Raw genomic sequence first — 26,456 nt, forward strand, 5'->3', positions numbered from 1 at the left:
CCGACCTCCTGGCAAGGTGTCGCCCCCCAGCCTCCCCACCCCGAGCCTACCTTGTAGATATTGGTCAGCGCACTCTTACTGGGGAACTTCACCGCGTTCACCTGCACGGCAGGGCCCGTCTCGATGACCTCATTCTCAGTGCTCAGGGGAGTCACGTAGAGCATGAAGGGCTGAGTGGTACCAATGAGCTGATTGTCCACCTAGGACACACAAAAGCAGCAAAACAAAAATAAACACAGACAAGTTGCTCAGTTGTCATTTTTACCTTTGAGTGGGGTCTCAATAATATGCAGGTCACTCAGAAAGTACCCTTGCTATTTTATTCTATCTCAACAGCAGCTGGAAAAATATATTCTCACTAAAGACCAACGATAATAACAGTAGTAGTAGTAATAATAACAGAAGCTGGACTTTATTTGGTGAGTGCTATGTGCCAAGCACCACACTAGTCACCTCATATGCATCACCTGGAGTCACGTGACACCTACCCTGTCGGAGTTAGTAAACCAAGGGCTCCACTGCGATCCTTACCACAGCCTCCTGAGGAATATCACTGTCCTTATGACACAGATGAAGGAGCTGGGGAGGGCGGCCCTTGCGTAAGATCATACAGCTAGTCACGACGGAAGTAAAACTTGAATCCAGGTCTGTCTGACCCTAAAGCTAACGCTCTTAACCCCTACGTTATCGATGCTTCTCTCACTCTAAATTCCTTGACATAAGAAAATTAAAACTAGAAAATCAGTAGCAAATGGCTACCAAATAGGCATAGTTGCCTATCGTAAAGTCAACTCCCTTCTAGGACTGAAAGGATGACCTCAGTAGCATTAGGAAATGCTGACCCAGCCCCGATCTGCACCACAACTGAGAACACACTGTCCACACTCAGAGACGTCTATGAAAGCCAGGAGGCTCCCCACAGGAAGCCCCATCTCCACTTTCTGTTTTATACCCAAGGTCCTTGCTAGGAAGAGAAAGGAGGAGAGAACACGCTGGGAACCCCTAAGTGTGCTTTCTCCACATCACCTAACATATCCCTTACGACAGCCCGAAGACTAAGGATTATTCCTCCCCATTTTACAAACAAGTAAACAGAAGCTTAGAGAGGCCAAACCGCTTGTCCACATTCACAGAGCTAGTAAGTGGAAGAGTTGGGATTCAAATACAAGTGTTTCTGGCACCAAACCCTCTGACCTTTCCAGTACGTCACACGGGTTTCCACAGAGCCATTTTGCATAATCACTTCTGACTCTCCTTCTGTGGGCCCTCAAAGTGCAGGGATAAGGGTGAGAGACCTGGAGCACTTTTTCCTACTTCCATTCTTGCCTCCCAACAATGTACTCTCTATACAGCAGCCAAAGTAATCTTTCAAAAATACAAATCAGGGGCCGGCCTGGTGGCAGAGTGGTTAAGTTTGTGCACTCCGCTCAGCAGCCCAGGCTTCGTGGGTCAGGATCCCGGGCACGGACCTGAACACCAGTCATCAAGCCACGCTGTGGCAGCATCCCATAAACAGAGTAGAGGAGGATGGGCATTGGCATAGATGTTGGCTTGGGGCCAATCTTCCTCACCAAAAAACTCCCCCAAAAACAAAAAAAGGAATCAGGTCATGTCCCTCCTTCCTTTACATCCTCCAGTAGCTTCCCCTTCTCTTAGGATAAAACCAAACTTCTCATTACAGCCCCCAAGGCCTGGACGATCTGGATACTGACTGCTTCTCCAGCTTCACCACATACCACTCTCCTCCAGGCTCACTATGATCCACACGGGAGCCTCTCAGTTCTTCTCAGTGTGGGCAATCCTCCCCTCTCCCAGAGCCCCTGAACTCTCCGGGAGCGATTTTTCCCCTAGCGCCCTTCTCTATGGTTTGCTCATCTCCTCCACGTTCAGCTCAGCTCACTCTCACCTCCTCAGGAAGATCTTCCCAGGCCACTTTATCCAAAGCAGCACCATCCCTCTTTATTCTTTCATAGCAATTATCACAGGTTGTAATTATTTATATGCTCGTGTGCTCACTTACGGGCTGACCTCTTCCCTAGGCTGTTAGCTCAAAGAGAGCAGAAACCTCATCTTTTGCGTCATGGTTGGCTCTCCAGAGCCCAGGGCCATGCTGGGCACACAGCTGATGCTCAGTAAGAATTTACTGAGTGAATGAATCACCTGTCACATCCAATAGATGAAATGAAAATAAGGTCTCACCTTACTCTGACCTCTCCTTTGTTCTTTCCCCAAACACATTTGACACAAGGTGAACTGACTGAGAATTACTAATTCTAGTTTTATTCTCCCAATTAGATTATATGCTCCTTAAGGATAGGACTATATTTTATTTTTTTTTAACATTCTTTCTCATAGCACTGTAATCATGGTAAACTCTCAAATCTATTTTCTAAGATTTATAGCACATATTAAATCAAGAGGTATTATAATGAAAAATTTTTTTAATTAAAGTAAAAAGTTAATGAAATCAATGAATAGCAAATTCATTGGATCTTCTCTGTAAGGTTAAAAAAAGATAGACAAAGAAATATAGGTACGAGATATTAACTTTCTATCTGTCCTCAAAGAAACGGATTGTGATTAACTCTTTGCTATTTATGATACATGAGAAAAGAAAAAATTCTTCTGAAAAGGGGTTTTGGCATGGATGGAAGTCCATGAAGTGAGTGGAGCCCCCGTCAGGGGAACACACTGCACCCTCCCAGGAGGAACGCGGCTGTCCATCAGGGGAGAGACCACAGTCTAGTCTGGCTCCTTCTTTTGGAAATGTTTACAGAAACTGGTTTTCCGGACATTTCAATCTTGGTGGAGGTTGGAAAGGAGAAGGTTCCAAGTATGATGTTACAAAGAGATGGAGGAGTTGTCCCAACAGCACGACAACACAACTCCAGCAAAAATTGTCAAAATTAACTTTTCCAGAACTCAGAAAGTTCATCAAAGGCTTGCCACAATCCAGGGATGATTTACTTGAGAAAATTAGCTGAAGTTCAGCAAGGACAGTGAGCTCTGTGCCATTTCCTCTGTTCCTACTCCCACTCCCGCTCCCCAGCTCCACAGCAGCCTGGAAAACCAACAGCCCTCCAACCTGGTGAAGACACAGCAGCTGGCAGCCAGAGGAGGGGCCTGCGCAAGTGCGTGGGTCCCCAGAGGCCCCTCCCAGAGAAGTGTCGTTTCTTGGCTTGTCTGGCACCTCTCCCTCTCCTGATATTGGTAATTTGTGTCTTCTCTTTTTTTCTCCTGATCAGACTCATTACAGGTTTATTAATTTTTCACTCTTCTCAAAGAACCAGCTTTTGATTTCTCTACTGTAGTTGCTGGTTTCTATTTCATTGATTTCTTTTTTTTTTTGAGGAAGATTAGCCCTGAGCTAACTACTGCCAATCCTCCTCTTTTTTGCTGAGGAAGACTGGCCCTGAGCTCTCATCCATGCCCACCTTCCTCTACTTTATACGTGGGACGCCTACCACAGCATGGCTTGCCAAGCAGTGCCACGTCCAGACCCGGGATCCAAACTGGCAAACCCTGGGCCGCCAAGAAGCAGAACGTGCGCACTTAACCGCTGCACCACCGGGCCAGCCCCTCACTGATTTCTTTATTATTTCCTTTGTTTCAGTTATTTTGGGTTTAATCTGTTTTTTTTTTTTTTTGAGTTTTTAAAGATGATACCTGAGTTCACTGTTTTGAGAACTTTCTCCTTTTCTAATGAAAAATATTTAGTGCTACAAATTTCCCACCAGTACACTTTTAGTGGCATTCCACAAATTCTGATATGTTGTGTTTTCATCTTCTTTCAGCTCAAAATACTTTAATTTCTGTTTTGATATCTTCTTTGATCTGTGTTATTTAGAAGTGCATTATTTAGTTTTCAGATATTTGGGGTATTTTCCCAACCGTCTTTCTGTTATTTCTACTTTAATTCCATTGTGGTCAGAGGACATACTGGTGTGACCTGAACCCTTTTGCACTCGTTGAGAACTATCCTATGGTCCAGAATGTGGTCTGTCTTGGAAGTGTTTCATGTGCCCTTGAGGAGAGTGTGTTTGCTGCTGTTGCTAGGGGGAGTGCTCTATACATGTCAACGAGGTCTAGCTGGTGGACAGTGCTGTTCAAGTCTAGTCTATCTTAGCTGATTTGCTGGTTATTGGTTTTTACCAATTATTCAGAGAGTGGTATTAAAATCTTCTATTCTAATTGTGCATTTGTCTATTTCTTCTTCCAAGGCTATCAGTTTTTGCTTCATAAATTTTGAAGCTCTATGATTAGCTGTACAAACATTCAGGATTGTTATATTCTCTTGATTACTTAAATTTTATCACTAGGAAATTATCTTCCTTATCCCTGCTTATATGCTTTGCTCTGTAATCTATTCTGTTTGATATTAATCCAACCACTCCCACTTTCTTACGACTAGTGTTAGCACAGTGTATCTTTCCCTACTTTTTTCCTTTTAACCTAGCTGTGTCTTCATATTTAATGTGTGTTTCTTGTAGGCAGCACATAATTGGGTCTTGCTTTTTTATCTAAACTGATAATCTCTGCCTTTTAACTGGAGGTATGTATAGCATTTACATTTACTTAATTGATATAGTTAGGTTTGAATGATTCTATCTTGCTATTTGTTTTCTATTTGTCTCATCTGTTCTTTTCCACATTTTCCTCTTTTTCTGCTTCCTCTTGGATTAATCAAGTTTTTCTGGTCTTTTTTTTGCTGAGGAAGATTCACCCTGAACTGACATCTGTTACCAATCTTCCTCTATTTTGTATGTGAGCTGCCGCCACAGCATGGCCACTGATAGACGAGTGGTATAGGTCCACGCCTGGGAACTGAACCCGGGTTGCTGAAGCAGAGCATGCCAAACTTAACCACTGGGCCACCAAGGCTGGCTCAATCAAGTATTTTTCATGATTCTATTTTATCTTTGATAGATTATCAGTCACAACTCTTTTTTTTGTCACTTTGGTGGTTGCTTTAGGGTTTATAGTATTCATCTTTAACTTAGTCTACATTCAAATGACATCATACTATTTCATGTATAAGAAAATTACAGTAATATACTGCCAGTTCTCCCCTTCCAGACTTTATGCTATTGTTGTCATGCATTTTACTCTGACATGTTATAGACCCCAAAACACAGTGTTATTATTTTTGTCTAAACAGTTATCTCTTAAAGAAATCTAATAATATAATATAAGAAAATAATGTTATATACAATCATGCACTGCATAACAACGTTTCAGTCAACAACAGACCACATATACAATGGTGGGCCCTTAAGATTAGTACCATGTAGCCCAGGTGTGTAGCAGGCTATATCATCTAGGTTTGTGTAAGTACACTCTGTGATGTTCACACAATGATGAAATTGCCTAATGACACATTTCTCAGAACACATTCCCATAGTTAAGCATTGCACGACTGTATTTACCCAAGTAGTCACCATTTCAGGTGCTCTTCGTTCCTTTTTGTAGATCCAGATTTCCTCTGGTACCATTTCCTTCTGTCCTAACAATTTTTTTCATACAGATCTGCTGATGATAAACTTTTTTAGCTCTTATGTGTCTACAAACATCTTTATTTTCCCTTGTTTTTGAAATATGTATGTGCTAGGCATGGAATTCTAGGTTGAAGTGGGTTTTTTCCCTTTGGTACTTTAAAGATGCTGCTTACTGTCTTCTTACTTGCATTGTTCCCAGTGAGAAATTGGCTGTCATTCTCACCTTTGTTCCTTGCACGTAACATGTCTTTTCTATTCTGGCTGCTTTATTACTACTTTTCAATAATTTGATTATGATGTGCCTTGGTGTAGTTTCCTTCCACTGAGTGTGTGTGTCTGTGTGTGTACATGCGTGCACATGCTAAAATTTCTTCAAATATTTCTTCTGTCCTCATTGTCCTCTCCTTTGGGGACTCCAACTATTCATATATTAGGTTGCTTGAAACTGTCCCATAGGTCATCGATATTGTCTTCTTTGTGTGCTTGATGAAGACTGTCGCTGAGTTAACATCTGTGCCAGTCTTCCTCTATTTTGTGTGTGGGTCACCTCCACAGCATGGCTTGCTGAGCAGTGTGTAGGTCCACACCTGGGATCCAAACCTGTGAATCCCGGCCCACCAAAGCAGAGCATGCGAATTTAACCACTAAGCCACTGAGCCAGCTCTTCTTTTTTCTGGATTATTTTTTCTCCATGTATTTCAGTTTGGACAGTTTCTACTCCTATGTCTTCAAGCTCATTAATCTTTTTTTCTGCACTGTGTCATCCGTTGTTAATCCCATCCATTGTATTTTTCATTTCATTTTAATCTCCAGAAGTCTGATTTGAGTTTTTTATATCTTCCACGTCTCAATTTTTGAAATGTGTAGAATATAGCTATAACAACAGCTGAAATGTGTGTCTGTGAAAATTCTCACACCTGTGTTAGCTCTGGGTCAGTTTTGACTGATTGCCCTCCTCATTATATGTTGTGTTTTCCTGCCCCTTTGCACACCTGGTAATTTCTGATAGGTTCCCAAGCATCTAGCATGTTGTCAGGTGTTGATATTTTGTATTTTGTATGCACATTGTCGGGTGTTGATATTTTGTATTTTGTATCTAGCACGTTGTCAGGTGCTCCATATTTTGTATTCCATTAAATGCTGAGCTTTGCTCAGGGATAGAGCTGACTCACTTGGAAACAGACTGGTCCTTCCAGAACTTCCTTTCATGATCTGTTAGGTAGGTCTGGAGCAGTGCTCAGCCTCGGGCTAATTATACCTCACATGGAGGCAAGACTTTCTGGAGGACTCTTCCCAGTGTCTCATACATTGTTGGTTTTTCCAGTCTGCCTGGGGGGATCAAGCACCATTCCCAGTGGTGGGTAAGCAGTAGGCTCTGTCCCTCTGGCCCTTTCAGATGGTTTGGATGGTAGTTTCCTCACACACATCACTGATCCATCCTCTGTTAAATACTCACTGGGCCTCTCTGGGGATCTCCTGATTTTCTTCCTGTGCAGCTCTCTCCTCCCAGGTAGAGAGTCCTAGGAACCCTAGATGCCTTGGTCTCCGTGACTCTCAGTTCTCGGCTCTGTCTCAGTCTCCCCGCCCAGTAGCATGGCCTGGAAAGTTGCTCAAGGTAGTAAGCTGGGGCAATTGCAGGGCTCACCTCTTTTGTTTCCCACCTCTTGGGGGTCACTGTCCTTCACTGTCCGATGTCCAGTGGCTTGACACTATTATCTCATTTCATCTGAATTTTAGGGTTTTTCACGTAGGAGAGTAAATCCGGTCCCTGTTACTGGTCCAGTTCCCTTATTTCTTCTCCACATGATAAATTTCAATTCCTCTAAATGATGGTTAGATGATTTCCTATTGTTTCTTCTGTTGGCAAGATGGGGAACCACGGGTCCCCTTCCTCCATGCCACCTTGACTAAGTTATCTAAATTACTGATGGACTAGCTACTATATTCAGAATTCTACTATAGAAAAATTAGTGAGACAAATGTAGGTAGAAATAATTATTTTCACAGAATGATTTTTTGAAGACCACATGATATTTCTGCCAAAGTATTAAAGTTTTTAGAACACCAAACACTGGATCTGACTGGATGTTCAGCAAGAAGTCAAGGAGATTAATGAGTTCTGAACACCCCCCCTTACCTGTACATCCTGTATGCTGAGTTCAAGCATATGACTGGTTGCCAGCTGTGTATAGTGCACATTGATTCCTGTGAGACTTGCAAAGACCAGTTCTTCTGGGACTTTATTAATTAAGGACAACCCAATTCCACCTTCTAACTTCACAAGCACCTGAAAGGAAACCAAAATATGGCAGGCTGACAGGTTAAAACAGAGCTCAAGGTAGCCAGGAGAGTGCAAGGAAGTAAACGGCTTTAAATCCCGCCACTCTGTGTCTCTGGGCAGGTGAAAACCTCGGAGGAGAGTTGTATTACCCACCTGGATGGCTCAAAAGCCTGTCTCACTAGAAGCCCTTCTCTCCGGGCCCACTCACCACCCCAACCAGAACTCCAGGGCGCTATGATGACACCTCCACCAGAACACTGATGACATTCTGCATTTCCTTACAGGAATGTAACTGTTTGAGAATCTTTCTCCCTATTTGGGATGCAAGTTCTTAATAGGTTATTCACCGAACTTCCATACATCCAACACAGTGCTTTATAAACAGAAATTTGATGTTTTTTAAATCACTGAATAAACATCAAATAAGTATGTGTTTCATATTCATCTCATCTTCCTTTTTAAACTTTTCACTTTCTTCCCAATGCCCAAACAGGGAGAGGGGAAGGAAGATATCAGAGTCAACTGGGCCCAAAAAAAAATCTAGCTTGCTTATTCTTGACCTTAAGTCCTCTTTAAATTCAAATACTTTAGCTTTCTTTATTGTCATCTTACTTTAGCAACATTTGTTACATTCTGATTCCACTTGAGCCATCATTTCTATAACATTCACACATTCATGCTGTGAAAACAGTAAACACTGTGAAGCAATACCTATATTTAGAATTCATACAGAGCAGAAAGAAAAGAGGTCTAACCTGAGAAAATCACACAGCAAAATTCTAAAGAAATTGACAATCAAAGAAATGAACTTAAGATTATTTAAAACTTACTTCCAATTCCTGCTCTGTATCTGGATTCTTTAATTTCTGCAGCTCTTGTTCAGTAACAGGAAGTTCATCCACTTCATATGATGAACGGTCACTTTTCCGTTGGGAGAAATCTGTTATCTGAAGTCAAATGAAACACTGTATTTACTAGGGCTCACACTTCCATAGTGAAACTCATTCCATAACAATGGTGCAGGTCAAAAGTCACTCTGTGCCCAGGAATCCTATGGAAGTTAGTGGTTTCCAAACCAGTGCTAAGGGGAGATTTATGTGACCCCGAGGCAAACTTGGTTTTAAGTCTGGACAGCAAACGCGAAGCTGCAGACCCTGAGAACCTCACACAATGGGGTGCGGCATCGACAGGTGATCTAGAATTACACTCAAGTCAAAATACACAGACCTCAGGATCACTGCGTTCAACTTCTGCCTCACACGAAGGATACTTTTAAAGAGGCATCGTGGATTATGGCATACTATCTCAGAGGTCACTGCTGCATACCAACATCTTTCCTTTGTCCTTAGCTCTCTAATTACATTACGACCTGACAGATCCTTATCTCCAGCACAGATCTCTCCTGAGCTTCAGGCCAATATTTACACTGACTTCTAGACATCTTCATGTAGACATCATACACTTAACAAGTCCAAAACTTAAGTAATTTCCCCCAGAAGTCTGCTCTGTGTTCGTCTCTTAATGATGTGGATTATCGTCCTCCGAGGTGCCCAAATCAGAATCTTGAAGGCCATTCTTGACTCCTTTCTCTCTCTCATCCCCACATTCAATCGATCACTCAATCGGACCAGACTCTGCCTCTAAATGAGCTTTCATTTCTGTTCATTTCTCTCCAAACCCGTCCAGCCCGCCCAGGGCCGTTTACTCTAAACCAGGCCACCATGACCTCATCTAGACGACTGCAGGGGCGTCCTAAAGGGCCTTCCTGTATCTCCAGTCTCCTTTCACTTCAGTTCCCCACGTTGCAGCCAGAGCGAGCGATCTAAAATAAATTTCTGATCATGTCATTTCCTGACTACTTGTTGCTGTACAAAACCCACAAAATTTCAGCAAGTATCAGGCTTTTAATGATCTGGCCCCTGCTTCTGTCTCCACTCTTATTTCTTAACACATTCTATGTGTCAGTGGGTCATTCTCTTTTATCTCCGGCCTTCACTTATCAACTTCCCAAATACCATACAATTTATTTATGTAAATTATTGCTTCTTGTTTGTCTACCCCACTAGAACGTAAGCTCCAAGGAGGCAGGCAATTTTATCTGTTTGTTCACTGGTATACGCTCAGTACGTGGAACGATGCCTGGCTCCAATGGTGCTCAGTAAATAACTGGTAAGTGAGCACTCCCATGATGAGCGCGCAGTGCCTCTGCCCTTCCCTCTCTAATTGGCTAACTCCTTTCGGTTAACCTTGAGATCTCTTTAAACATTACTTCTCTTAGGAAGCCCCTCCAGTCTCCAAATCCAAGAATACCAATCCTTTCTGTATACTCCCCATAACAGAGTCTATCCCACTTTTATAACACAACATTTTAATTGTCTGATTAGGGACCTCATGTATCTTTTTGGTGTGAATGTTATTAATATGTCAATTATTTAAATTAATACATTAATATAATGACAACATTGATAACAATAATATGTACTACTCTGGGTGTTATATTCTTTAATTCTAATATTTTATTTTTTATATCATCTTATATTTTACTCACACTTTAATTCTTATAATGACTTTGTGAGGTGGGTCTTATCCCTCGTTCTATGAGTGAGGACACCATATCCTAATGTCCAGCACAATTATTTCAATAAATATTTGTTGAATGACTGACCACTGCAGGAGGCGGGGCTACACTGAGAGTCACGTCAGTTCTTCTATAAATTATCACCTGGAGTGCTCTAGTTGGTCCATCTGGGATGACTCGGATGGATAACATTCCAGAACCAGGCCTCATCTTTTGGTTAATAAATTGTTGTTCGGGTGGAACTGGCCCCAAAAGCTCCATGGAAGTGTCGGGACCAAGAACAACTTCAGCTCCATCAAACAGACCAGAAAGCCCTCCTTTGGCCTGAAGGACAGAGTAAAGACGTGTAAGAAAAGGCAAAAGCAAATGCACTGACTTTGACAATCTAACATGTCATTTGAAACAAGTCACCAAATTTAAATTCTCTTTTGAAGGGTCATGGTCAATGCACAGCAGAGTATTTACTATTTTTTCACCTTTAGAGATGATGAAAAACAGTAGGCTTACTTGGGGAAGATGGAAATTATGCTATATGAATTTAGGGAATCATGAGTAAGATAATTCCATGAATAGAATATATTGGTTTAGTAATAACTTCTAGCTAATAAAATAAGCTTTAAAAAAAAGTACCCAAAGTCCTGTTTGTCTCAGTATTCTCATTAAAGTTTGCTTAAAAATCTGAAACAATCTGAAAATAAGGTAATTATTACTACCACTCAGCCTTCCAATAAGAAGAAAATTCTAGAGTTGAGAACCTCCCTAAACAGGCCTATGGCTGGGCAATCAACTCAAATATGCAAAAGACAGAGTCTCTTGGAAAACGAAATAGGGAGCTAGGAATGTCACCTTAAGCCTAGTTCTTCAGGCCTTTGGAGAAAAGCACCTTCCTGCTATGTGCCCCAAGTAAACTGGAGTCTACAGGATGATGCTTGTGAGAGAGCAACTACAGGGCTAGAGAAAACAACGGCTAGAGTGTCTAGGTCTCCTTTGCTCATTTTTAAATACTTAGTGATGAGTAATGAAAAGGAAACTCTGAGCTGGGTTTATAGGGCAGGTTTCAACACGGAGAAAGCTTTTTATGACTGTTGTAAGTTTAGAAAGAAAGTGCACACACAACCTTATAAGGGCAGTGTCGGAAAATGTTTTAATGCTTTCAATTACTTTATTCGGAATAATAAGATTAAAGCAAGCTTATTTCCCTAACGAAAACACATTCTACTCTGCTGAACACTACTGTTATTATGGGGTCATTCACAAGCAGAGAAATGACTAAATAGATTCAGGGAACAACAAACACCACAAAGGGGAAAATGCTCCAAGAGAATCGGAATTACATGGGCTTTAGAAACAAACCAGAAGTAAAGTTAGGGTCAGACACAGAACCCACCAATTACTACAAGCCTTCTTTTGCCTGTAGAAGTCTGAATTGTATTGCTAATTGAAAATCGCAAATCCATTCCAGATGTGTGCTTCACATAAGTAAGCAGCTTGTCTTTGATGAAAAAAGCTCAGGGCAACAGAGATAAAGAAAATAAATCTCAGCAAATAGCAGTCAGAGGCTCCTTACAGTTTTGTACATTGCCCTGGCGAACAATCTCCCATCACTGAAGGACAGACTGGTTCCCACCAGGACAGACACAGGAAGAATTCCCTAGCCAGGGCCTGATGTTCTAGCGTTTTACCTTCTGGGTAAAACCTCAGGCTGAGGCAGAAATGCACAGACAATCACCTGTGTTGTTCTGCTATACGCCCAAACCTCTGAGACAACTTCCTACCCACTCATCTCAGATCCATGGTCTCATTCCTGGCCTGAAACCAGAAGGGCAGAAAATCCAAACCCTTGGTAATTTTCCAAATATGTATTTGCTTATTATGGGGTAGACTGGCTGAGTAGACAACAGAGGAAAGTGACCAGTAATCTTCATTCTGACATTTGCTACAGTGATTAAATGCTTATTTGGGCACCACTAAGAATGCAGAAATAAACAAAATCAAGAGCATGTCGAGCCCAGGATGATTACTCACCATCTCACAGGACACTTCACAAAAGACTCCTAGCTATTACATTAACTTTATAGGCCTAAAACTCATCCATCTAACTTAGTGGTACGCTTTTAGCTAACATTTTTCTTTCTTTTTTTTGAAAATTACATAGGTAGTTTGCCATCAAATGAAAAAATCAACACCAGCCAACAAAAAAGAATTCTATCACTCAAAGAGGATGGAACCTCTGGGTTCACAATGCGTTTGTTATATATCACCTTCAAGAACACTTCCCAGGTAAATATACACAGATGCACAATAAAAGTTTCTTGACTTTCCTTTAACTAAAATGGAATGATATAATAGATATTTGCTCCATAATTATTTTTTCCCATTTAACAACGTATCACGTATATCCTAATCAAGACTTTGCTTCAAAGAAGGTTTAACTACTGCTTGCTGTACCTGGGGATGTCAAAAACGACTGACCTGGACCACCAGTCCATGTAACCCACATGTCAGTTTTCCTTCTCGAAAATTCCACGTCTGAGTGGTGCTTCGCCTGCGATCAGGCTTTCTCAGCATCAGTGGCTCATATCTGGAAAGGGAAATGCAGTGAGTCCTCTGAGGCAAATATTTCCAGCCTGAAGACAACATCAGAATCATGGTTTTGCTCCTCTTTCTTCCAACATCCTCTGCCCTTAAAGTCTACTGGGCAGTAAGCTTGAATCCTACGGCAGCAAGTATCTCAACGAATAAAGAAGAATAAAACAAAATGAAAATAACAAAAAAGGGACATAGAGTGCTATTAAGACTTTAAAGATTCATAATACAATATAATAATATGGGTTCTTGCATTCTCACAATGACAAGTTATGAGGCAGTATGAGAAGGGCTTTCTGCTAAACATATTTTAAAATCTTTTCAATAGTTCTTTTGCTGTTTTATTTCCAAATTCTTTTATTTTACATTGGGCTTTAACCTGTAAGTCATCTAAAGTCATTCTAGAAGTAAATAAGGTATTAACTGAAAACAAATACACTGATTTTTATGGAGAAACTAAGGCACAGGTAAATAATTTATTCACAGATAAAGGGTTCATCTGAACCCAAGGAGTTAGTCATAAAAGCAGATTTGATTATTCTCTTAATAATTTATTTCTGCTTTGAAAAGATTTAACACAATTCTTAGAAAGATTAAAAATAAGCAACTGTTCACTTCCAGGGAGGAAGGTGGGTGAAACTTTGGGTCAGAGAGACGTTCACCTTTCATAACGTATCCTTATTGTTTGAATTTTTTTAACATCTGCATGGGCATTTCCATAATAACTTAAAAAAATAAAATGAAGCCCCAAAATATTCATATTCAGGAATGTGACAGGTTTCTGTTATTGAAGAAAAATATGAATATAAAAATACAGATTCTTACTTCATTTATGGAACTCTCCCTTTCGGGTATAGATGTCCTCTGAGTCTGAATCTGAAAGCAATGAACTTGAATGAAAAGTTGCCTAGAAAACTACCTGTTGTCCGTTACTGCAGCAAGACCAGCAATATCTAAGATGGCAGACCCCTCGGCAGAGCGGGCTGCTAGGGGCTTATTGGGGTTGTGAGGCACCGAAGAGCCCTCGTGGGCCAGCATGCCTGTTCCAGTCATCCTCCACAGCTGGGAACGCTTCCCTGGCTCCTGTTGCACAGAGACAGAAAGAGCCATCACGCATAGCCACAGCTTCACATAAGGGCTTCAGGAGCCTCACACAAGGGCTGAACGAGTTCTCAAGTAGGAACTGTCAACACTTAGACATTTTCCCACATTATATAAATGCTTAAACTTTCATTGTTGTCAATCCCTAGATGCACTTAGGATAAAATATGCTAAATTCCTGAACCAAACAATCAAAAATTACAAACAATGTAAATTTAAAAAATGTATTCTTTTCAGGGTCCGGCCCGGTGGCGTAGCGGTTAAGTGCGCACGTTCCGCTTTGGCAGCCTGGGGTTCGCCAGTTCGAATCCCGGGTGCGGACATGGCACCACTTGGCAAGCCATGCTGTGGTAGGCGTCCCACATATAAAGTAGAGGAAGATGGGCATGGATGTTAGCTCAGGGCCAGTCTTCCTCAGCAAAAAGAGGAGGATTGCCGGCAGATGTTAGCTCAGGGCTGACCTTCCTAAAAAAAAAAAATTTATTCTTTTCATATACTTAATATTTTCTGAGCAAGCTAGTCAGTCGAGGTTCAGTCTAATCTCTTCCACTAGCTAGCCACGACAACTGCTGTTCCAGATGGTGACTCTCAGCACCCACACCTTAAAGAGTGATCCAGTTAAACGAATTACATGAATTATATGTGATATTTGCAGTATTTTGTCTTCGGCAATCCTCACTCCTGGCAGACAACCAGAACCTACCAGAGGGCTTCTCCTCTCCCATGTTTATAACGGAAGCATACTATATTGATGGTTTCCAATTTACAAGTTGATTGTATTCAATTATTAAGTTGACTGTGTTCAAAGGTATACTAAGTTGACTGCTGTTAACTCTAAATATATTTTCTCCTCAGGAATATTTTATAAATAGCATTTGGACTTGCAGGTAAATCCATGAGAGTAGATATAATCCATTATATACAAGAAGTAACAATAATAATAATAAAATAATAACATTTATTGAGAATTTACTATGTGCCACCACTGACCCATGGGATTTATATGTGGTAACTCACTTAATACTCAAAAAAACCGAATGAGGTGTATACTATTATTATCTCTTGTCACAGATGAGGAAGTTAAGACTTAGTGAGATGAAGAAATTTCCCCGTAGTCACACAACTAGCAGGTGGCAGAGTGAAGATTTGACTCTCTGCTGCCTGATTCCAGAGCCGACCTGCTTAACTGCTGTGCTACACTGCTTTTCTAACACAACCCTTCAAGTTCCATTCCAGTAACACCTAACCATTTAGAACACTCTTTCTATGGGAGAGTATACTTTAGCTCGACTTGTCAGGACCACATCCCCTCTCACCAGGCAGGAGCTTCTTCAGACACTTCTGGGTACCGCACACTTATCCACATGCTGCCCCTGAGTTGGAAGGACAGCTTCTGCATTATATTTAAAGTAAAAACTAACAAAGTAATATGGATGCTGGAGTCACACCCTAGGATTTGAAACCCAGCTGCACCATTTACTAGCTGAGTGACCTGAGACAAGTTACTAAATCTCTCAGAGCCTTTGTTTCCTGATCTGTCGGGGGGGAAATGAAGCTACCTCTTAGGGTTCTTCTATCAGTGTAACAAATACAAGGCACTCAGCACGTGCTCAGCACAGGGTATGGCCTCCATAGATGTTTGCTACGTCACTATGATTACAACTTTTTACATAGCACTTTATGTACATTATCTTAAGTGACTCTTCTTACAAACCTGGGAGACCAGCAGGAAAACGAGGCTCAGTGACAATGGTGACATAGCAGATATCATACATCTTTAAGTGACAAAGCCAGAACTCAAACCTAGAAAGCTACAATGCTCTCTCGACTGCCTGCCCCCTGCCTCCTGCATCTGTAAAGGGAGAAGAAACTTCTCCACCTGTGGTCCCCACATGCTGACATCTCTGTTCACAGTAAGAGGATATATCCATCCATAGTACCAAAACCACATGGAAAAGCATCTCAATCATCCTGCAGATGTTCCAGACTGGGAACCAAAGCACAGATGCCCAGGTGAAATCAAGTTTTCAAACATGGATTCCTCTACTGCCTACCCATATGGACAGACTCATCAGAGTTGGAAACTACCTCTTAGGGTTCTTGTATCAGTGTAACAAATACAAGATTTTTAATTTCCACTTAAAAATCTGAGATGTACCACTCTCCTTCCAGTTCCCTGCCCCTCTTCCCTCACAATTTAGTCCTAAGACCTTTAGATGAGAGTGAGGAAGGCAGAAGTCCATGGGGGCTGTGTGAGAGTGTGCGTGTGTGCGTGTGTGAGTGTGTTTTTGTGTGTGTGTGTTGGGGGTGGGTTGTGGTGGCCCAGCCCCACAGTGGGGTGTTGAAGCCCAAGATGGCTGACAATCGATCTATACCAAGTTGGGGAGGGCAGCTTAGTGTGGGTTCTCAAAGAGGAAGAGAAGTGCAGGGGGCACTCCTGCGAGGGGTGGGGGCTGGAGGGGCAGCTGCTCAGCAGGTGGAGATCACAGCCCAAGCCAGGTACAGGGTGTGTCAACATGGGGAGCAGGGACACAACTGTGGTGATAGAAGACGGGTTACATTCAGGGGAATTGATCAAATTAATAAATATATTCTTAGTGCTGGACAAGGGAGTCACATATATATGAAAAGGGAGAAAATTAGAATGACCTTTGTGATGCTGGACTAGAATTGGAAATAGTGTGAACTGCTGATTTTTAATATATACAGATAGACTTAGAAATACGTACATTATAGAAATAAACATATATGACATGTGCATGTACATGTATATACATGTCTATATATTACATACGTGTATGTATGCACACACATGTCATGTACACATAAAATCCCTAGCTCTGTCCCCTGAGAGCCTGGAAACAGCGACACCATAAGAGCAACAAGTGCACCTAGCGTACAAATCTTAAGTTTCTCTGATAAAAGGGATTAGGGCTCCTTGAAGAAGTGGCAAGTTCCAGGAAAGCTGCAGGGAAGGTAAGAGATGAGCCCAGAATAACTTGCTGTGTCAGAAAGTAAGGAAGTGCTGCAGGAATGAGGGGCACATGCCAAAAGGACACAGAAGGTTAAAGGAGCTCCCACTGGCCAAATATGAGAATTGAGCATAAAAATCAATACTGACAGTAACAGATAAACCCCCAAATAACACAGGAACCCACAGTGACATCCATAATGCTGTGCACTGAGCTGTGCCCCCCAATTCCTGTGCTGAAGACCTAACCCACATCGGGATAGTATGTGGAAACGGGGCCTTCGGGAGATAATTATGCTTAGATGAGATAGTGAGGGTGGGGCTCTCCTATTGGGATTAGTGTCCTTATAAGAAGAGACACCAAAGAGCTTGCTTTCTCCCTCACTGGCCCCACTCTCTCTCTGCCATGTGAGGACGGTGAGCAGGTGGAGGTTTACAAGCCAGGAAGAGGGCCCTTACTAGGGAGTCAAATCAGCCAGCACCCTGATCGTGCATCTCCCAGCTCCAGAACAGTGAGAAACAAATTCCTGGGGCTGGCCCGGGGCGCAGCGGCTAAGTTGGCTAAGTTTGCATGTTCCGCTTCTCGGCAGCCCGGGGTTCGCCAGGACGGATCCCGGGTGCGGACATGGCACTGCTTGGCAAAAAGCCATGCTGTGGTAGGCGTCCCACATACAAAGTGGAAGAAGATGGGCATGGATGTTAGCTCAGGGCCAGTCTTCCTCAGCAAAAAGAGGAGGATTGGCAGCAGTTAGCTCAGGGCTAATCTTCCTCAAAAAAAAAAAAAAATTTTTTTAATTAAAAAAAATAAACTAATGCGAAAAAAGAAAGAAATTCCCATTGTTGAAGTCATCCAGCCCATAGTATTTTGTTATGGAAGTCCAAGCTAATACATACATATACATACATACATTTACACATAGAAAATTTGATGAGGAACAGGATATTTGCATAGTCTCAAAGCACCTCTCTACGAAATGTTTATTAAACACGGAGGAAAAGAGAAGCTTCACTTCACAGTGGAGAGGGTGGCAGGCACCAACTTACTCAGGTGCTAAAGTCAACATCACCGGCAAAAGGACAAATCAAAATCACAGCATCACTTCCACAGAATTTCTGCCAACTTTTCTGTAAATTTGAGACTCTTTCAAAATAAAAAGAAAAAAACCCAAACAAACAAAAACCTAAGACGTCAAACATTCTATTCTTGGTTTCCAGTTAAAGAGCACAAGTCCATCTCCTGATGCCAACTCACAGAACTTTGTTTTAAATGTGAATGCAACTCACTGATCATCTACCTTCTATTTACCAGTTTCATCCTTATCAAGTGAAATAACAACTGTGAAAATGTACAAGTTATAAAATCTTACTTAACATGTTTTTTGTTACTTTATAAAAAATAGCTGTTTTTGTCTGCTTAACAGTCAACCTAGCGCTTGGAACTATACATATCTTTATTATTCATGTTTTGCTGACCACACCTGATGATCATATCCCACTTGATAAATCATCTTCCTCCTGAGTTGGTTTTCATACACCCTAATATCCTCATCAACTTGAAAATTCTTTGAATGTCATCCAACAATATCATTTCTGAAGGCTCTTCCATTTCTTTTTTCAATTTGCTTGCCTTCTGTCAGAGTTGCTTTTTTTGTTTTTATTTTTATTTTTTTATTTTTTATTTACTTTTTTTTTTTGAGGAAGATTAGCCCTGAGCTAACTGCTGCCAATCCTCCTCTTTTTGCTGAGGAAGACTGGCCCTGAGCTAACATCCATGCCCATCTTCCTCTACTTTATATGTGGGATGCCTACCACAGCATGGCCTGCCATGTGGTGCCATGTCCGCACCCGGGATCCGAACCGGCGAACCCTGGGCCACCAAAGCGGAACGTGTACACTTAACCACTGCACCACCCGACTGGCCCCCTTCTTTTGTTTTTAAATTATTACTTTTCAAAATTTTCTTTTTCAAAATTCCCAATAAATGCTCCAAAAATTGTTTACTTTCAATTACTGTGCCTCATGGTCTCTTTAGTCATCACCAGTCCCAAATTTCACTTCTAAAATGCATCTCACACATAAGCACAGCCTTATATAAAAGAGTGTGGTAACATTTTAAGCAAATTTAAACTGATGCGATATAAAAATACATGGAGAAGTATTATCAATCCTAAGATTGACAGAGGGACGAACCTTAAAAACACTGGGCTAAGTGAAAGACGCCACTCACACAAGACCACTCATGCGAGAGTCCAGCACAGGGAAGCGTACAGAGAGAATGTGCATCAGCGATCCCTTAGGGCTCGGGGCTAAGGGGCTCATGTGGGTGGTAGCTAAAGGACACAGGGTTTCTTCTTGAGGTGATAAACTCTCTAAAACCGAGTGTAGTGATGGCTACACGTATCTGTGGATACGCTAAAAACCACTGAACTGTCTATTTCAAATAGGCGATTAGTATGGTATATGAACTATATCTCAATAAAGCTCTTAAAAAATATAAAACTGAGGGGCTGGCCCCGTGGCCGAGTGGTTGAGTTCGCGCGCTCCGCTGCAGGCGGCCCGGTGTTTCGTTGGTTCGAATCCTGGGCGCGGACATGGCACTGCTCATCAAACCACGCTGAGGCAGCATCCCACATGCCACAACTAGAAGGACCCACAACGAAGAATATACAACTATCTCCCGGGGGGCTTTGGGGAGAAAAAGGAAAAAAAATAAAATCTTTAAAAATATATATATATAAAACTGAATTAAAAACACATGTATTAAAGTTTCATCTGATGTGAAAAATTTGAAGTAATTTAAATCTCCCCCCTCAATTAAAAATGTGATAAGAGTTGTATAACCTTAAAGCCAAATGAATCACGCATGAGCTCGATTCTTGCCTCACGTGATAGCACTTTATGTGACAAAAGGCATACTTTGCCAGCATTAGGGCCGCTGAGGCGGTAAGCAGACATCCTCCATCAGAGTTATTTGGGATTACGTCCTTTACATTATGAGAAACCTTCAGGAACACACCCCTCAGGTGAGTGTGTTTCAAATAATCACAGTTGGTGGTCTCGCTCCTCTCAGAGGAGCGTCCACAGCCCTGTGTCCTCAAACATCTTTCATTTGGAAGTCGGAACTGTTTACTAGCAGTCCTGGCACTCGTAACAATACTTCTGGCTAAATTTTACTGTCTCACGGTTTGTACCTAGGTCTATTAGCATGAACATTTCCCTAACCCAACTTGAAAAGAACGTCAGCATAAAAAGGGAAAAAAACTTCAGTTGGATAATTTTTTCATTCATTTTAGGGAAAAGCAGATTAGAGGAGTGTTGCAACAGAAAAATAGAGCAATAAAAATGACAGATCACAAATTTGAAAAAAAATAAATTCAAGAACTAAGTTCTCCAAAAAGGCCTTGAAGACGAGAAGGGCTTGGAAACCCTGGGGCAGCCGTCCCAGGACAGCGGGAAGGGCACGGACTGGAGCGGTCACGTTGCCGAGGTCCCACCCGAGCAGGTGGGTACAGCCCAGGTCTCCATTTCCTCAGCTGGAGGACAGCTCGCACTAGACGACCCGAGCACTAAAAGTCTCCAAATTCCAAGCACTCTTACCTTTTTCTTTAAAATGACTCTTTGTGTCTTTGGTGAGACGTCCAAGACGAGCTCCGCACAGGTAACGGCCTTGTTGGAAGCCACAGGCCTTCCTGTCCCCTCCTGTAAACTAGAATGTTAACAATAATGTGTAGACACACACATACACGTACAGCCGTATACTGACATATGCACTCAGGTACTCATAAGCAAATGCCTAAAACCTCTATTAGAAAGAAGAGAATTTTCTTTAAATCACAGAAGAAAAAGTCTGACTCAATAGCAGAAAGACCAAGGTTGTGGTATTTTCCTGACAGTCATTGTCAGAGGACATACTCTGATATTTCCCCTCTCCTGATAATTTTAGTAGCTTAAAATTCAGGCATAAAAAGGTGACTATATATCTTCAGAGGAAAAACAAACAAAAAAACCCCACTAAGCCAGACATTCCAAGGGTCCGAGAATTTGCTCTACTCTTTGAAAAGCAGAAGATCAGCATCATTGCATCTCCAAGTCTTGGCAAGAAATCAGAAGTCCCTTTAGGATGAAAAGAAACAAAGCCTTCATAATCACCTTCCTCCAACTCAATCGTGTTGTGTTTCTCTGTGGCTTAAGAATCCTAAGCTTTATGGAATGCTGCAGCCGAGCTACACTTCAGAGTGTTTAGATGAGGTTTTATTTAGATTATTCTCCTGTTTCCACTAATCTCTATCATCAAAAAAGGGAGTGATAAATTCAGAGTTAAAAACTAGTTTTCATGACACCAAAAGCATAAGTGACCCCCCCAAAAAAGAGATAAATTAGATTTCAACAAAATTAAAAACTTTTGTTCTTCAAAGGACACCATCAAGAAAGTAAAGACAATCCACAGAATGGGAGAAAATATTTGCAAGCCATATATATGATATGATATTTGTATCAATATTATATAAGAAACTCTCAAAAGTTCAACAATACAAAGGCAAAAACTCATATTTAAAAATGGGTGAAGGGGAGCCAGCCCCGTGGCTGAGTGGTTGGGTTCGAGCCCTCCACTCAGCAGCCTAGGGTTTCGCTGGTTGGGATCCTGGGCATGGACATGGCACTGCTCATTGGGCCACATTGGGGCGGCGTCCCACATGCCACAGCTGGAAGGACCCACAACTAAAATTACAACTATGTGCTGGGGGGATTTGGGGAGAAAAAGCAGAAAAGGAAAAAAGAATGGAGTAAAATAGGTGAAGGATTTGAACAGACATTTCTCCAAAGAAGATATACAAATGGCCAAAAAGTACATGAAAAGATCCTCAACATCATTAGTTATTTAAAAAATGCAAATTAAAACAATGAGATGCCACTACACATCCAGTAGGACGGCTACAATAAAAAGAAAACAAAACAGAAAATAAGTGTTCCTGAGGATGTGTAGAAACTGGAACCCCTGTGCATTACCTGTGGGAATGTAAAATGATTTAGCTGCTGAGGAAAAGAGTAGAGCAGTTCCTTAAAAAGTTAAACATAGAATTACCATAGACTCAGCAATTCCATTCCCAGGTATAGAAACAAAAGAATTAAAAACAAGTACTTAAACAAACACATGAATGTGGATAGCAGCACTGTTCACAATAGCCAAAAGGTAGAAACCACACAAATGTCCATCGATGGATGAATGGATAAACAAAATGTGGTGCTTAATCACATACAATGGAATATTACTCAGCCAGAGTAGGAATGAAGTACTGATACACGCCACAATGTGGATGAACCTTGAAAACATTATGCTAAGTGGAAGAAGCCACATATTCTATGATTCAATTTATGGAAATATCTGGAATAGGTAAATCCATAGAGACAGGAAGCAGACTGGCAGTCGCCAGGGGCTGGGAGAAGAGGGCAGTGGGGAGTTAGTACTTAACGGGTTTGGAGTTCCTTTTTGGGGTGATGGAAATTAGTGGGACTAGACGGACATAGTCGCACAGCATCATGGATGTACTAAATGCCACCGAACTGTTCACTTTAAAATGGGGGGCCGGCCTGTGGCCGAGTGGTTAAGCTCACACGCTCCACTATGGCGGCCCAGGGTTTCACCAGTTCAGATCCTGGGTGCCAACATGGCACAGCTCATCAGGCCATGCTGAGGCGGCGTCCCACATGCCACAACTAGAAGGACCCACAACTAAAATACACAACTATGCACTGGGGGGCTTGAGGGAGAAGAAGGAAAAAATAAAAAATAGAAAAAATTAAAAAAATCTTAAAAAAATAAAATGAAATAAAATGGTTAATATTATGTTATGTGAATTTTACCTCAATTTAAAATACAAAACAACAAAAACAAAACTAGTCTTCTTCCCCATCACTAGTTCTCTCCAAAAATGCAAGAAATAGGATCTAATACATTCCGAAAGACAGTTCAACCTCTCAGCACACCAGGATTCCCAGGAGCTTCTCCCGTCCTCTGCTCCCGTCTGTTCAACCCATTAAACTCATAATCCTCCCCCAGGACTCCTCAGTTAAAGAGCTTAGTAGGTATTGGAATTTAACATAAGAACATAAGAGAAAAACATGATTAGCAACCAGATTAAGAACTAGCCTTTCAGGCACTAAAACCTTAATCATGTCACTCTGTTGAGGACCATAATCTTTCAAAAGAAACAAACACGACTGACTGAATTCTAACAAGACAAATATCCCAGCACAATCATTAACAAAGAGAACTAGGAACAGGGAACGGCTCCGCTAAGCAAAGATGTCCATTCAGTTCATTACCAGAGAAATCCGGACTGCAGGCAGATGAGAGAGAACGCACACACCCAGAGTTTACCTTGTGGGCCTCAACCACATACAAAAATATCATTCATAAGCAACGTTATTCAGAACATTTCAGGAAGGAATATGACTTTAAATATCCAGTTCATCAAGCGATTTACATTTGTAATGCTAAAGATTCAGCTATTTTCCCTGTTTCTTCACGGATAAACCTTAAAATTGGCCCCGTAACCAGCACAGAAACAATAAACTGTGTTCACATGTTGGTGGGATGACTACTTTTTAAACCCCAATGTTTTGAACGTCCATGTGCAAATCTATATACCAGTCTAACACAGAAGTAGAATAAGCTGGCTACTCTTCACCTGAGGTTTCTAAATACAACAGTCAGACAACAGTGAGGATTACATTCTAAGGCAACTGGAATTACTGCCAAGTTAAGCTACGTTGCTTGGCTTTAGGTGACCATTAAGATATACCCTTAAGTGTCTGCTTAATCAGTATTCTCAGTGAGGGGGGAGTCAGAATGGTGATCTGAAGAATTATGATGAAGATTAGTCAGTTTCAAACGAGGAAAGGGGTAAACCAAACTGAAAAATAGCAGCAAGAAGTTTAAAAATATATAAAAAAACACCATCTTTGAGCAAGAGGAATTTAAGATACTATAAGAACAACACCTTATCCAGTTGTTAAATCCTAGAACAGATTACTGGAGAGAGCCTCAAAAAGACCAGAGTCTTGCCTCTTTGGATAAATTTTAATCCAGCCAGTAGACAAGAGTTTAGATTAAAGACCTCTCAAAATACACTTTGAGCCTAGGATTTGGTAAAGAATGGAAGGAATCTTCCTTCATCCTTCGGCCTCCTGAGAAATGCTTAAAATTTAAAACCAGTTAATAATTAGAACCTTCTGCTTTATAAGAAAAGCAATTTAACCCAGAATTACCCAGAGAATGTATATGTAGCAGCAATGTAAATGAAATTTTCATAATAAAGCTGTCGGTTATCCTGGAAATCATTCATGTTGCAGCTGATCTCAGAGGAACCTGCCCCTTTCACAGTCAGAGTGATAAAAGGTGGCAGTGTAGGTTCGTCCCAGGCATAATCCAATGAAGTCATGGGCTTCACTTCAGTTCGGAGCCTGGGTTCAGCCACCCCATGCTGAGTAAAGACGACCGGGACCTACAGTGATGGCAGAGAGGAGAGAGGACTTTCGTTCAGAGTGATGTTACTGGAAAGCGATTCACTGCTTCCTAGGTTTAAATTCCAGATCCTTCCCAAACAAACCCTACATGCTATAAGCACAAGGGAGGTTCATCGTCTCGCCTCTTCAAATGCCTTTCTAATCATCTTCCAAATTGCAAAAAGCCCACCATTATGGGCTACGGCCTGTTGGGAAAAGTGCTTTAAGAAGCCTTGCCATGCTAAATACCTAGGGAAACCAATTCCATCCTTTCAATGGCATCTGTTCTACCCTCACCCTCCGTGATACACTTTGAACCAGAAAGGAAAGGAAATTTTGGAATTCGGCTACAGAAAGTCACATATTTTAAGATGTTATTCAAAAGCAGAATTTAAAATAAATCTAATGATTTACATTTTGGCTTATTTGGAAGATTTATAAAAATACTAAGCAACAGTAGAACTGTGCATTCCCACTGTCATTGGACAGTCTGCTCCCTCTCTCTGTTTGTATGGAATGTCTACAAAGGGCACCACATCAAACAAATAATCTAGTCAAAATAAGTTTTGTGGGCTGAAAAGTCACTTCTGGACAAGGCTGCCCAGCAACCAAAATAACCAGGAGAGGGGGCCGGCCTGGTGGCATAGTGGTTGGGTTCACACACTCAGCTTCAGTGGCCCAGGGTTTGAGGGCTCGGTTCTCAGGTGCGGACCTATGCACAGCTCATCAAGCCATGTTGTAGCAGCATCCCACATACAAAATAGAGGAAGACTGGCACAGATGTTAGCTCAGGGACAATCTTCCTCACCAAAAAAAATAAATAAATAACCAGCAGAAACCATCTCCTAATGGTAAGGATTTCTAGGGTTGTCCAGCTACAGAGACCCCTGTATAGCTTCTTTTAAACCCAAGTCTAAAATGTATCATTATTTTAAGAGCAATATATACTCCACCTTCCCGTATATGAAACAGCCAAACAGGCTCTCAACTCCACTTGGTACCTTAGAGAAGTTGTCAATTCGGAAGGGAGGGGGTAACTGATCCGTGTCACTAAATGAGATCCTATAGGTAGCTCCTCGGAGAGTAATTTCCACGCGTAGGAAGAAGCATTTTCCCAGGGTATCTCTGCAGAAAAAAGAAACATAAGAGGCGCTTAAAATGGACGAAACACATTGCAGTTCACTTTCTTCTCATACTTCACACAATCACAATATTGCTTGGACCTCAATTAATACTACTGTGTTAGGGGCTGGCCCAGTAGGGTAGTGGTTAAGTTCGTGCACTCTGCTTCAGTGGCCCAGGGTTTGCCAGTTCGGATCCTGGGCATGGACCTACACCGCTCATCAAGAGATGCCATGGCAGCATCCCACATAGAGAACTAAAACAACTTACAACTAGGATATATAACTATATAGTGGGGCTTTGCGGGGGAAAAAAGGGAAGATTGGTAACAGATGTTAGCTCAGTGCCACTCTTCCTCACCAAAAAAAAGTAAAGTATAACATCAAACAAGAAGAAACAAAATTAATAAACTAAAAAAAAAAACCACTGTGTTTTCTTTGACCACACTAAAAAAGTAGAAATTGACAGTATAATCAGACAGTAAAAAAGAATTCATTCAAACAACTTCTGAACAGCACACTGTAACTGTACCATAAGATCTACAAATTTTACGTAGTGGGTTTGTTTTGGGTAATAGTGTCAGCACAGCAAATGAGTAAATATTAGTTGAACTACATAAAACTGTTGTTATTAGACTACTTTTGATATAGAAAAAAGCAATTTCATATGGTTCAAACTAATTTATCAATGTTATTGACAATCAGAGTTCTCACTGTAGGATGAGGAAGGTAAGGAAGAATCCTGTGGTTGGAGGTACCAGTATGTAATCATAATTTTTATATGTGTGTATTTATATAAAGATACATCACTGGAGAG

General features: G+C 41.4%; 1 protein-coding gene across 14 annotated transcripts in view; it reads right to left on the reverse strand.

Moving 5' to 3' along the window:
* VPS13D (vacuolar protein sorting 13 homolog D) overlaps positions 1-26,456 on the reverse strand; it is a 244,880-nt gene that overhangs the window by 100,308 nt on the left and 118,116 nt on the right. For all 14 annotated transcript variants that reach the window (XR_011535561.1, XR_011535551.1, XR_011535547.1 and 11 more), the window contains 9 exons: positions 25,520-25,643; positions 24,282-24,517; positions 20,610-20,718; positions 13,860-14,023; positions 12,827-12,935; positions 10,499-10,678; positions 8,607-8,723; positions 7,633-7,782; positions 51-200 (listed from right to left, as the gene is read on the reverse strand). Coding sequence is in view for 10 of the 14 variants with exons in the window: in XM_070603023.1 (XP_070459124.1) it covers positions 51-200; positions 7,633-7,782; positions 8,607-8,723; positions 10,499-10,678; positions 12,827-12,935; positions 13,860-14,023; positions 20,610-20,718; positions 24,282-24,517; positions 25,520-25,643 (1,339 nt within the window). In the remaining 4 variants the exon portion in view is untranslated. The remainder of the gene's footprint in view (positions 1-50; positions 201-7,632; positions 7,783-8,606; positions 8,724-10,498; positions 10,679-12,826; positions 12,936-13,859; positions 14,024-20,609; positions 20,719-24,281; positions 24,518-25,519; positions 25,644-26,456) is intronic.

This window comes from Equus przewalskii, chromosome 2 (assembly GCF_037783145.1).
Source record: "Equus przewalskii isolate Varuska chromosome 2, EquPr2, whole genome shotgun sequence".
NCBI lineage: Eukaryota > Metazoa > Chordata > Mammalia > Perissodactyla > Equidae > Equus > Equus przewalskii.